General features: G+C 40.9%; 1 protein-coding gene across 1 annotated transcript in view; it reads right to left on the bottom strand.

Moving 5' to 3' along the window:
• The window catches only part of TXLNB (taxilin beta), a 42,828-nt gene extending 29,714 nt beyond the window's left edge, over positions 1-13,114 (bottom strand). The window contains exons 1-3 of the mRNA XM_084890576.1: positions 12,919-13,114; positions 9,703-10,154; positions 385-476 (exon numbers count right to left, since the gene is read on the bottom strand). Of these exons, the coding sequence (XP_084746702.1) occupies positions 385-476; positions 9,703-10,141 (531 nt within the window). The 5' untranslated portion in view covers positions 10,142-10,154; positions 12,919-13,114. The remainder of the gene's footprint in view (positions 1-384; positions 477-9,702; positions 10,155-12,918) is intronic.
• Between the last annotated feature and the right edge of the window lie 1,415 nt (positions 13,115-14,529).

Genomic DNA, 14,529 nt, shown 5'->3' with positions numbered 1-14,529 from the left:
GGAGGTGTATTAACTCAACCCTCTTCCTGAGGGAAGTCCCTCCAAAAACCTGAACACAGAATGGAAAGTTTGCCTTTTGTTTTACTGCAAAGCCAAAAAGAACTTTAAAATATCCAGAATTTTCAGTTATCTGTAATTTTCTGTTCCATCCCCCAAATTACACATGTACTCAAAGGTGGAATAGACTCCAGCACTATCTTCTTTCCCCACTCGGCTGCTATTCCTTGGATTTTTTATTTTTTTCCTATAGAAATTTTTGCTTTTATAAATTCTAGCTTTGGCTTATTTGAGCTAACCAGTCATGGTGGTAATGATGTACCTAAAAAATGAACAGCCCCCTTTTCTCAGCTCTTTCGGACAAAAAGAGTTAATCAAAGATCTTACCAATTCGGCATACTTCTTGAATAAAAAATCAAGCTTTTCTTCAGGTGTCTGCAACTTGTTTAGATTTTGCATTAGCAGGTTGGCTTCTTTGCCTTAAGAGAAAACAAGAACAGTGAAGATGTTTTTAAAAGTAAGTGTTGAGCTTGAATTCAGATCATATGGGCCAGAATCACATCTATCATGTCATTTGCTAGTTACTATCCAGCTCGGACCAAGCCACTTAACCTGAGCCTCAGATATCATTTTCTTCTCCTATAAGAAAGGTAGGCATTTTGGATGACACCTACCTTACAGAGTAAGTGAGGATTAGTTGAGAAGTTGGTGAAAGTGTGTGCTACAATATCAGGCTCATGATAGATTCTCAATATAACAGTAGTTCCCAAGGATCCATTCTTGTTACTCGCCACCCCCATATTCTAAATGTTCAATAGAATTTTAAATATTTAAAAATATTCAAAAGAATAAAATAAATTGACTTTATGAAAGAATAGATCACCAAACTTCCCACATTAATTAATTTTAAAAAAGAAACAAAACAGTCCATCAAAATTTCTGACTACTATGAAACAGCCATCATTGAGTTGCTATAATTCCAGCCCAAAACAGAGAAACTTGACAGTTTTGTCTTGTGTGTGTGTGTGTGTGTGTGTGTGTGTGTGTGTTGCTATTCTTTTAGTACTTTTCTTTCTCTCTTTTGGGGGAATCATATTCTCTTGTTTCTGTGCATGAGCCCATCCATGAGTTTTGGGTGGAAATAACTCTGATCATATTTCCTATCAAGCAGAGAGTAAAATCAACAGATAAAGAAAATGGACCCATCATAACATGCAAGGTCTTTTCCAGGCCTTTGTGTGTCTCTTTGGTTACAGGTTAAGCTTTCCTGGGCCTTCCCTTCTCTCTCCCAGGACTTAAACTCTGTTGGCAGTTTCATTTTCCGCTCCCAGTATGGGTTTATGCTACACTAAAAACTCATCTGTTCATGATTATTGGATGGTAATCTTCAGATTCTTTCCACCTCCGCTCCATAGTTCCTCCTTTTGTGTTCAGCTCAAACTGTCTAGTTTGCCTTCCTGTGGTGCCCAGAAATCTTGTCTTTAAGTAGCCATTAGGAGGAGAGGGACCCTGAGGCCTACCTGTACCACTGAGTGTACATTTTCAAAAGTCCAATCAGGGTGGAACAGAATGACAACCACTCTGTCTAATCAGAATAGGTCAAGCCCCACACTGGAGCCCATGTTTCTCAATATAAATATATTTAAGAATATTAACAACTAGAGGCCCGATGCACGAATTCATGCAAGGGCCGTCGCTGCCTCTGCCTTGGCTCCCGCCTGCTGTGGCTTTGTCCTGAAGGAAGGACATCGGAAGGACGTTCCGTATAATTAGCATATTACATTTTTATTATTATAGATTTGGACAACCTTTTCCTCATGAACAAGCATTTCCTGTTTGCTGGACTTTTTGCTTTCATCCCGGATAAGAAGAGAAATAATGAAATTAGGGTTGCCAGGTTAAATACAGGACATGGAATATAGTTGTTCTAAAAAAATTATGTATCATTTATGTAGAATTAAAATGTTCCTGGCGATCCTTTGTTTTTATTTGATAAATCTGTTAACTCGAATGGCTTCAGAGAACTTGAGGTCTAGAAAGAACTTCAAAGAGCACACAGACAACTGATTCTTAGACAAGAACCTAAGGCCCAGGGAGTCCGAAGTTACATGATTAGTACTGGCAGAGCCAAGGCCCAAATCCAAGGTTTGTCTACTTGCTCTAAATCACTTCACTCCCTTGTGGAATTTTGATGCCAGGGAAGCCAAGAGAAATGAAAGGAAACTATTTTTGAAAAAAAAATAAAATAAAAAATGACCTCATTCCTAACAGCTGGTTTTGTCTATCTTTGTCCAGTGAGTCAGTTCAGATTAGAGATGTGGGCTAAGACAGGGGAGAAGGTGGGTGTGAGAGGTGCCCCATCAGCTCCCCAGTCATGGCCTGGGATAACATGCACCTTTAAACTGACAATCACTGCTCTTCCCCTCTCCTCCCCTCCTTTCCCCTCCCCTTCCCTTCCTCATGGGCTTTGAGTTATTTCTCTAGCAGCAGGGATGAGTTTGCATGGTACAGGTCAGGCCGTCCCTTCACTCTTGTCTTCAGTTTGGGGAAGGTGCCCACGTGAAGACTGCTGTCCTGAGTCAGTGTCATCTCTGAAAGGCAAGACCCTGCACTGCCAGCACAGTGCTTGCTCCGTGACAGTGCGCATCGAATGTAGGTAACAACGGGACAAAACAAAGCCAGCCAGTGCACGCTAGCGTCAAATGAATACTGTGTGACTGACTAGAGCTGTGGTCGGCAAACTGTGGCTCGCGAGCAACATGTGGTTCTTTGGCCTCTTGAGTGTGGCTCTTCCACAAACTACCACGGCCTGGGCGAGTCTATTTTGAAGAAGTGGCATTGGAAGAAGTTTAAGTTAAAAAAATTTGGCTCTTAAAAGAAATTTCAATCGTTGTACTGTTGATATTTGGCTCTGTTGACTAATGAGTTTGCTGACCACTGGACTAAAGGAAAGATAGGTCTTACTGTCACCGGTGACATTTAGTGTACACTAGTGTGAGTATGGACACATAAAACCATTACGTATCCCATTTGTGGGGGGGCGATAGAAACACTTGAGTTGAGCCAATGGCTCTCTTCCCCCCACATTAAGTATCTTTATCCTTTTTGTTTTCTTTAACTGTGAGAAAAGGGTTGCTTTCTTTTTTTGATCATCACACTCACTGAGATCTCTTCCCATATGCTGTTATTTTGTATAGAAGAATGACATTCAGAAACATCACCAACTCTTCAAAAGTGATTTCTCCCTTCAACAACAACAAAAATCCAAGAAATCAGAATCAGGCATGTGTAGAATTCATAAATTAGCAACACCAGAGAACTTGTATGCAAATTTTGTGATAAATTGTATAGGTTTAATGAGTGTTCAAAACTGCTTTTTCTCTTGTAAAATTGTCTTTTAGAACTTTGGTGCTAAAATTTGGTCTTGAATACACATATGCGCCTATCTTCTCTCTGATTTCCAAAAGTGGTGGAAGAAGCTTAAAGCAAGAAAATAAACTGTGAATGTTCTTTTCAAATGTTAGACCCAGAATATTTCAATGTTAGCTTTGTTTGCCCTCTAACATAATTTAAAAATAATGAATGTAATACAAATAATTCCTGAACACCTATAGATACCTTTTAAGGGAAATATGTATGTATACAGGAAGAATAGTAGAGTTAAATTCACACTGGACTCAGGTTGGGGGACGTGGGTTCTAGAACTGACTGCATAGTTCACCAATTAGTTGAGTGACCTTTTTACAGACTCTTAAACTTTCTGTGCCCAATTTTTCCTGCCTATAAAATTAGTGGGTTCACTAAATGGATTATGAGTTCAACCTTTAAAATTTGATGATTGCATAACTGAAATAGCTTTAACTATTTTTAGCTTGATACAGATAATAACAAAAAACAACATTGTTTGGTTGACATATTGGTTTACTTCAAATGTTCTGGTCCACTTTTAAAATTATTATAAAGATTCTCTTCCCCCTTCATTGTTACCTCATATAGTAATGGTTTTGTTTGCTTTGCTTGTTTTTACTAATTACATCAATTCTGAAAATACTATCTTTCCTCTGTTTCCTAGTCACATTGTTTTCCATTCAGCTGACATTTTATTTCTCTTGTATTTTAGTGACCTTATTACATGTAATTGGAATTTTGGCTTCTCACTCATTTGGAAAGTGATTTTGGACTTCTTATTAGTTCTGTTAATGTGTTTAAACTACTAGCAATTCCTTGGCTATAACTATAAAGAAAAACTTCTTTAAAAGAAAAGAAATCTCTAAGTCTAGTAATGAGGAAATTATTCTAGGAAAAATAAAACAAAGCAAATCTTATAATAAAAAAAACATATTAGAAAGAACAGGAAGAAATGAATACATCCTTTCTCAACTCGGTTCAAGTTTAGAAGAGAGTACTGATTATTTTGCTTGAGAGAGATTTTTTTTCTCTTCTTCCACCTTCTTCTCCAGATTCTCCTCTCCTTTCAGAATCTGGCCTAAGTTTTAGCTTCTCTGTGAATCTACTGTGAACCTTTCAGTCTCTGCTGATCCTTCTTCTCCATGAATTCATCTGGTCTCCTGCCACCTCTTCCAGAAAATCGAGAATTTGTTTCAAAGCAGCATTTTGTTTCCCTCTCACAGTGAAACTAGAAATCAAGCTAAAGTGGATGAAATAGATCATCAGGGCAAGTGGCCGTTCTAAGGCAAAGTAAGTAAATGGCTGAAGACACTTTAGAAAGGGAATGTTTTCATCAAGGTACCCTTCAGAAAGTAGAACTGAAACTCACCTGTAACTAAAAGATGAAAACACATTAAGTGAGCTAAATGAATGCTCCTCAACCAATATATGGATTTTTTATGTCTATGTATATTTGGTTCTGCAATATTAATAACTTCAGAGCTTCCCTTTGCTTTCATTATGAGTAATCTCACAATCACATCAATTAGTTGAATACCCTCCCTCCCACCCCTCTTCCCCTCTCTTTCCTTCCAGTCTTTAAAACTATCTGATCTTCCATTTCCCTGTCTATAAAATTAGTGGGTTGACTAGATGGAGTTTGAACTCAAAATGGACCTGCATATCAGTTCTATTTTTCTCTTGGGCTTATGCTTCAAACTGATTTCCTATATGATCAGTTATCAACATAAATACCAGATGGTATATTAAATTTTATCATTGTTTTATGCTTGTTATTATGTGGTGCTTGTGCAGCCCACATTATGTTATCAGAGAAACAATTAATAAGACACTTATGAGCCTGGAGGATGGTTTGAGGGAAGCAAGGGGGATACTTTAGATGCTAACAAGATAAGTCATGGTGCTCTCTAATGTGGAATCTCTCTGTGTGTTTTTTTTAGTTCAGATGCTAAGGAAAAAGTGCCTCTAAAAACTAAGGAGGTTTAAAATGTTCCCCCAACTGTTCCAGTGTACAGGGTGTTGACTGTGGGAGGATATGCAGCCTCTATAGGACAAATAAGTCCTAAGTGCTTGGGTTGTAGAGACATGCACAAATGTTCCATGAAAGAAGGGTATTGTGGTCCAATATGTTTAGGAAATGTTGTAAACTATGCTCATCACTGTTGGAGATTTTAATTTTTGTATGCTATATTAAAGGTCAGAGAATTCTGGCAGTTAGGGAAATTTTAACTTAGTCTGAAATTATCAATATCCCTAAGTTGGAAGGTTTGGGGAGAGTCAGAACATTTCAAAACCTTAAAAATACCAATAAAGCAAATATTGCTTGATAAACATGTAATAATTAAAAACTCATCTTTGATCAAGTACATAAATGAAGTCTAAGCATATATCTTCAGGTATGGGTAGAATCCTATCTAATAAAGAGGGAATATGCTAATTGGCACTCACACCATCACAAAGATGGTGGCTCCCACAGCCAGTAAGGAGGGATATGCTAATTGACTACCCCACCCTCAAAGATGGCTGTGCCCATAGCCAATAAAGAGGGAATATGCTAATTGACTGCCTGCCCTCAAAGATGGTGGTGCCCACAGCCAATAAGGAAGGAATATGCTAATTTACTGCCACACCCTCAAATATGGCGGCACCCAGTCCCCTCAGTCCCACCAAGGCAGCAGGTGCACAGCTCCTTGTGCCTGCCTTTGGAGTCCCCTAGTTCCCTCAGCCCCCCAGCCGCCCAAGGCCACCCGAGGCTCAGGCAAGGCACAGGCAAGCCTCGGATGGTGGCTACCCAGCTGCCCAGGGCCACCCGAGGCTCAGGTAACCAGGGTTGGCTGAGGCTTGTGCTGCCAACAGTGACAGTAGCAGAGAGGTGTTATGGGGCATCTCCTTCCCCTGATCGCCAGGTCACCTCCTGCCCTTGAAGGCTCCCAGACTGTAAGAGAGGGCAGGCTGGGTTGAGGGGACCCCCCCCTCCAGTGCATGAATTTTCATGCACTGGGCCTCTAGTCCTATATAATGAAATCCCAGGGACCGAATGGCGGAACAACCAGAATGACCTGTTGGCCAGTTGCTATGATGCACACTAACCACCAACGGGCAGATGCTAAACACAGGAGCTGCCCCTTGGTGGTCAGTGTGCTACCACAGTAGGAGCACTGCTTGGCTGACTGGGATGAGTGGCTGCTCCCACTGTGAACCCTGGGCTGATGGGTAGGAATCCAGACTACTTTGCTTCCTTGCCCCAGGCTCCTGATCTTTGCTCCCTGCCACCTCCTCCGGATGTCTACCGGTCACACAGTGCTGCCGCTGGGCTTGCAGAGCTGACCCAGAGGCTGGGAGGCAGGTTTATGGCCACCCTGGGACTGAGGCCTACTCTGCCACCTCTCAGTGCCATTGTCTCTGGGCCCAGCTCCAACTGGGTCCCATGAAGAGGTGAGTGCTCCAGCTCCATGGAAGATGCCGGATCAGGAAGCAGCCACTTAGAGGGTGGTTCACAGCCACTCAGCTGACAGGGATGAGTGGTGCTCCAACAGTGGGCTGATCCCCGAGGGCCACATCCCCCACCAGTGCCTGAATCCCATGAACCAGGTCTCTAGTGATTTAATAAAATTCCCCAAAGAGCTAGATAGATTTTCAGAGGATCATAGCTGGCACCTTATATTTCCCAGAAGGTGGAGGAAGCATTTTCAGAAGCATCAGAACCATTGCTTCTACAATCCATTTGTGTCAAAATTACCCAGGGTGCCATGGACCTACTAATTCTGAATCTTTGTGCTAAGGAGCGGCATTTTTGACAAATTCTGTATTTGATTCTAATACACAGTTAAGTTGAAAAACCATTGATCTAGATGATATGCAGTGCCATTTAATTGATAGATGGCCAAGAAGCTTATTTAAATCTTTTGCAGGCAACTGAAATAATATTTAGAATAGTGGTTACTGCATATTAAGATTAGCCTAAAATGTTGTTTTAACTCATACTGTAGTTGAAATATTACAGTGATTGGAAGACTATTCTGATGGTGTCCAGAGGAATGGCATGGAAGGGTCAGCAGCTTGGACCCAGTAATTAGAGTGGACCCACCTGGGCACTCTGGTTCACAAACATTGGTTCTGATCAAACACATTCAACTGAAATTTGGGAACTTGTGCATAGTGGCAGAATTAGAGTTGTGGAATTTATTTTCTCTTAATTTTTAAAATTATTTGGTAATTACGAGGTTAATACAGATTTTGAAATAATTCATGAACAGAATAGAAACCAAAATTGGCCATCTTTAACTTTACTCCTACTTTCTTCATATCATCCCCCTCAGTACAACATATGCAAATTCCTATGTGGAGGTAGTTTTAGAGTGAGAAAGCAAAATAACTTTTCTGGTTAGAAACACTTAAAATCATTCACATCTGCATGGGATTTTTCTCTTGTCTTATGGAACATTTAACAATAACTAATGCTAAGAGACTTTTTGAGATGACCTGGATAGAGGGGGGAAAAATAGCTCTGTAACACACTGCCATTTTATTCTCCTTCCCCAAGTTCTCAAACACTAGAGAATTTGCACATTGGAACTTGGTATTATCTGGGTTAAACTTGTGCTGGGTGGGTCAAGTAGGCTATTTGAATGTGTCTTTTAGCCCTTTTTGAAGGCATTGCCAGCAATGGGCTTTAAGCATCACAGTGATGTCCTATGCCAGCACAGACATACTTTTGGGTTGACAGATAATCTGTTACTGGAGTCCAAATCGAGTTCTAGCTACAATAGCTCACAACCTTTCACTCTGCGACATTGTCTTTCAGAAGTGAATAAGATGTGATCACTGCCTTTGATAGATTCTCCATCCAGCTTGGGAGGCTGCTATATAAACAAATGATTGCTGTAGAAAATGTAATAATGAACTAAGAAACGTAATGCTAACTCTACCTGGGCATGACAGGAAATGTATCACATAGGAGGTGGCATTTTTAGTGAGTGTTTCAGTAAAATTCACCAAGGAGGACAAGCAAAGGAACATTCATATGCAAAGTAACATGCTTTCATTCCTAGCTAAAGCATTAATTCTCTCACCCTTCTTTCACAGCCATTTTTGATGTTACCAATCCCACATGGCTCTCCTAACAATTTCCTGCACCTGCTCTAGCTCTTCCCCTATGTAATATAATTAGTTTACATTTTTTTTCCTCTTCACACCTAGAGCTCCTTGACTAAAAGGCCAAGACAATTTAATTATCTTTGTGCACTTAAGCACAGTATCTCATAAAGTGGAAACATTAATAAGTATTTGCTGAACCAATGAAATAACGAGAGTAAAAATATTTTCTGAAGTTGTTGACATTCTGAAATTGACACATTTCTGAAGAGTTTTGTTAAGTCAAAAACATTTTATACAGTAATGGGATATATTACTAAGTGATCTGACAGTCAATTTATATGGACAAATCCCAACATTTATATTTTGTTTAAATCCAAATTCCACTTGCTTTGATTTAAACAACTTCCATTTCTTCATCCATTCATCCTTACAACAAATATTTATTGACCACCTAGCATGTGCTATCCATTGTCCTGGACCCTAGGCCTCTGATGATGTGCAAATATGTACACAATCCCTGTCCCACTCTTGAAAAAGGAGCTAGTGGGGAAGATGAATGGAATAATTAATGAAATAATCACAGAATAAATGTACACGCTTAAATGCCTATCTATGCTAGGAAGGAAAGATACATAGTAAGAAAAAAGTAAGACTTCATCTATAGTTCAGCTAAGAAAATGCCATTTGAGTTGTAAGCCAGATGATGAGGTAAGTGTCCTAATGGCTGAACTGGGGAATGGGGACCCATTTCTAGGTAGAAACATAGGATGGAGGCAGGCCCTGTGGCAGGTTTAAAAAACTGCAGGAGAAGATCAGAATGACTAGTTATTAGGCAGCTGTGGAAGTGGTGATGATAGGGGCAGAGTGTTCAGGAAGGGGATGTTGTGGGGTAGAGCGATGTGAGATAAAGCTGGGGAAAAAATGGTTGGGGTTAGACCATTAGGGCTGAAAGACTATGTTAAGAATTTTGCTCTTTGTTCTAAGAATTAAGTCATTAAGGACAGAGCGGAGGTGGATAACACATTGAAAGTTCACTTCAACTCTATTGAGGGAAAGCAGCTGGAAGCAAGTATTGCAAGAGAAGTGTAGGGAAACCCTGTGGTAATTCAAATATGAGATGGTCTTTTAGTAAAGGTTGGAGGAAGTACCCCTTTGGAAATAATTCAAAGAAAAAGCATAATATAGAACGCGACTACTTGCCTAATCCTTTTAGGATTTTCTTTTCCAGTTTTTGCTCTTTATTGCTGGCAGGCTCTTTGGCTGCAGGTGGCTCTCCAGAAGCCACAGGATCTCTCTCGGTCTCTTCAGTGGCTTCCTCACAGTCTCTGTCCCCGTTGTCAGCTGGTTCTGTGTTCTCAGGCTGCTCCTTGGCCGTGGGAGAGGTCTCTTTCCCTGCTGTGCAGGCAGCAGACCCATACGTGTTAATGATGTCTTCCAGTTGCCTATTCAGCTCTTCAGAGATGTCATGAGCCCCCGTTTCAGGCTTCATGTCTGCCTCCCTCAGTGGTGCTTGGAGTGGGGTTGAGGAATCCTGCTCACCTGGCTTCCCCAGGCCATTTTGACTGGGTAACGATGAGCTGCCCTCAGGAGGTGCTGACTGGGGTTCTCCTGAGAGCTGTACAGAGTGGTTGGCCTCCATACGGGAGTGGTACCTAGTGGCAAGCACAGTCAGGTTTAATGGAGCGAATCCAGTTGCATGTAAATGAGCACCTACTAATTACAGTTTCTAACATAGAATGAAGGTACTTTCACAAACCATAAATATTTTGATTAGGTAGGTAGGAACAGTGGGAAGCTATTTTTCCAAACCAAGTTATACTATTAGCATATTTTTGGTTTTGGTCTTTAAAATCCAGTAGCATCTCCTATTATTGGCATTAACAGAGTAACTCAAGATATTGTTTCTCATAGCCATACTTGTTATTTTGCTTAGAATAGTCAATATGTGTTATCATTCTCTTAAATAATTCTATGTAGACTTACAATTATTAGGAATACTTGGATATATACATTTAAAATTTATTTTATTATTTTTTAAATTTATTTTTTAAAATATATTTTATTGATTTTTTTACAGAAAGGAAGGGAGAGAGATAGAGAGCTAGAAACGTCGCTGAGAGAGAAACATTGACCAGCTGCCTCCTGCACACCCCCAACTGAGGATGTGCCTGCAACCAACGTACATGCCCCTGACCAGAATCGAACCTGGGACCTTTCAGTCCGCAGACCAATGCTCTACCACTGAGCCAAACCGGTTTCGGCTAAAATAATTACATTTTAAATGGTGTTACTTTTTCAGAGTAAAAATATTTAATACAAGAGCCACTGAACTTACTTAAAAACCTTCATAATAATAATATTTCTTAACTCTATTAATGAAGATTTGTTTGATATGAGTACATTAATATAAATCATTATATTGGATACAGAACATACTTTCTTGCTTTTCTGGTATTTTCCTTTGCCCAGATGAGCAACACATAATTACCAAAGATGAAAACACTGTGTTTTGAGGTTCAAACTAGTATCATTTTGTGAATAAGACAGAAAATGAGCAAATATATAAATTAAACAAACAAACTGGTATTGAAACATGGTGATGCTCATAATAATAATTCTTTGAATTCCTATAATATTTTGTTCTAATATAAAAGTTGACTATCTTATAGAAAAAAAGAAGAGAGTACAACATTCTCAGTCAAGAAGTGTTAGGGTAACTTAATTTTTAAGAAATATCAATGTTTAATGAAGTGGGGGATAATGAACTAGAGAAATAATCAAGATACAATATGGGCTCTTTGGAAATTGGGGGTAAGGAGTGAGCTGGGTCAAAGATTCCAGGGTTTCTGGCTATTACCAATCTGAGCTTTCAGTAGGTTTGGCTTAAGCCTTTAAGTTATGGTGCATTTTATTTATAAAAGATAGCTTATGGTGATGCAGCTAATTAACAGGATAAAAATATGACAGGATCCCCATAATGCACAGGCTTTGCTGTGGTGGTGGCATGAGGCAAAAACAGAAACATACTGCTCTACGCATTGCACAGCTTCCTGCTCCCTTTCTCAGGGGCAGGAGATGGCAAGTGCTCAAACACCAGCAAGAACGGAAAATTCGACATACACACATCGCCACCCACTTGTGGCCCTCACCAAGTGCTCATTAACTTGGAAGGAAGTACCTTTATTTTTTTTTCTCTCACCCATTTTATTCTATTTTTTATTTTTTATCGATTTTATTGGGGTGACATTGGTCAATAAAATGATAGATTTCAGGTATATAATTATATAACACATCATCTGCCTATGATATGATGTGTTCACCATCCCAAGTGATGGTGAACACATCATATCCTTCCATCTCCATGTATCCTATTCTACCTCCTCCACCCCTTTCTCTCTGGTAATTGCCATACTGTTGTCTGTGTCTATGAGGGTGTTTGTTTTTCTTTCTTAATCAGCCCCGAAATCCTCACTCACTCATTCTAATCCACCAACTTTATTATCTAATGATACAGTAAACAGTTCCATTCTCTTCATCACTGACATTTCCTTATCCCAACCCCTACTTGTTGGGCACACGCATCTATATATAACTGTGCCACCCCTGAACTTGGAGAAAGACGGGCAGCACCTGCTGTCCAGCCAGAAGCTATTTTAAGCTCTTCTAAAAGGGGCCGTGGCATTTAGTGCTTTATCCTTGGAAACCAAGGGAAGAGAGTACTTTTAATACAAATTGAAAACAGTAAACATTTCCTGGCTTAAATCCACATGCAGGTTTTCAAGTGTTAGGGAGGCTTTTTAGGATGTAATAAAATCTAGAGTAAACCAAAATTCAAAGCAATGAAGTTACAATGGACTCTCTCAACGAGTGTTAGTGTGGTTAGTGCACATGCAAGTGTTCTGTTTGGACTAGTTTTATTCTTCATTCACCAGAGGCCATAATGAATGATGTTTTTATTTTAATCCCATGAGTACTTTTTAAACTCATGTACCGAATTTACTTTAAAACGGAATTAACTTAGTCATTGTAAACCACAGAACAACTCAACTCCTAAAAGTAGCCTCAAGATAAATCTATAAGGGGGGTGAGGGGGGAGAACAAGGTCAAAGTACTGTTACTTTTAAATGGTCTCTTTCTAGATTAATTTATTTTACAGCAAAACATTGGTAAATCTTAGCTTCTATAAACTTCATTGCCTGCCCTTTTTCTCCCCTGGGAGAGAATTTTTCACTTGTACTAGCAGTCCCAGCAGATCCTTACACACACATCCTTTCCTGAGCAACACATTTTAATTATAAATACAACAATGGAAAGTTCTTCAACAGTTCACTGGCAATCTGCAAGTTCCAAACACCACAAACCACACCCCATTTCTTCCCATACTGCTTGGGTGGGGGGAGTGTTTGTCATACTTACCAACAGGCCAGGAGCTAAGCAGAAAGAGGAAAGGAGAGGCAAAGAGCAGCAAAAAGCTAGTCAGAACAGCAGTGACAGCAGGAGACAGGCAGGCGGCTGGGTTCTTGCAAGGGAGAGAGAAACCACACACACACACACACACACACACACACACACACACACACACACACACACGGCAACAGGGCAACAGGAGAGCAGGAGGGGGAAGGGGAAGGGACAGGGAAAAGGAACACCGTATGACATAGCAAGAGATAAAAACACTTAAGCTTTGGTAGCTGCCTGTTGGGCAGATGTCTTAGAAAGGAGACACAGCTGGTAGATCTTATCCGATTCTATGTTTTATCCTTCAGACAATTGAAACTCTCAGCATGTAGCCCTTTTGCCAGCACACTTTTTCACCATTGTTCTTCTGGGCAGAGATCCATTTTTCTTATTCCTTGGTTTATTTCCAGTGTGGTCTATGAATCATCTCCTTTTTTTTTTTTTTTTCCTCTTCTTATGCCAGCCTAATTGGGATCAGGTTTCTTACAGGAATCATGGGAAAAGAGACAATGCCTAACAAAAAGGAGGTGGTACAACTGCTTTAATTCTGATGTCATTGTTTGTTGTGTTTGAAAAATATGAAATTAAAATTTAGAGGGCTATCTTGGCAGTGGGTTTGGGGTCATCTTCACGTGCTCGGAGTCGGTGTGACCCAGATCCCATGCCTTCCTTGGGTAATTGCTTCACGTCTCAGATAAGCCCCTGGGAAGCAGGTGCTTTTCCTTCCTTATCGGAGGCCTCCCCACCTCCCCAATCAGCCTTGCCAGGTCTGTTCCACCCTTTCCACACCCTCAACCCGCTCCTTAATTCCTTTGGAAAAGAATACCTCCTCCTCATTCACCATACAATGCTTCTCTTAAGCCTACATCCATTCCCTTTTACTTTTTGTTTCTGGAGAATGTGCTCTCACACTTTTCCAAAGTGGATTCCTCCATCAGAGTTTCTGCTCCTGGGACAGGTGGGATTTAGGGATATCCTTTGTAGCAGGTAGAATAATGCCACCTGAGTAACATCCAAATCCTACTTCCGGGAGCCTGTGAATATATTGCTTACCTTATATAGTGAAAGGGACTTAATAGATGTGATTGAATTAGGGATTTTGAGATGGGGAAAATTATCCATAACTAGAATGCATGGCATTCGTGCGTGGGTGCAGTCCCTAGGCCTGGCTGGTGATCGAAGCGCAGGAGACTGGCATGGCAGGGCAGGCCCCGGCTGATGTCTGGGCAGCACCTGGGCCGCCGGACCTCTGTGAACCTCCCTTCACCTGAGTCATCAGGCCCCCTGCCCAACTCCCTCAGTGCCTGGGAGCCAGGCAGTGGCCCTGCCCCCTGCCCCCACCACTGGTCACCATCTTCAGGTCGATTGGCAGGGTGATTGGGCCCCACTTACACTTGCCTTGGCCTGGTACTGCCCACTCACCTGCTCCACCATCCCAGTGCAGTCCTGCTCTCATTGGGGCCCACTGGGGCCAGCAGTGTCTCCACCGCCACTGGCTTCCAGAGTCACTTCGCAGACACCAACCTTATTCCACACCACCCCCTGGTGGTCAGCACACATCATTGCGAG

The sequence above is a fragment of the Pipistrellus hanaki genome, assembly GCF_964339955.1.
Source record: "Pipistrellus hanaki genome assembly, chromosome: 7".
Taxonomy (NCBI): domain Eukaryota; kingdom Metazoa; phylum Chordata; class Mammalia; order Chiroptera; family Vespertilionidae; genus Pipistrellus; species Pipistrellus hanaki.
The sequence above is the reverse complement of the archived record's forward strand: the minus strand, read 5'-3'. Positions and strand labels throughout refer to the sequence as shown.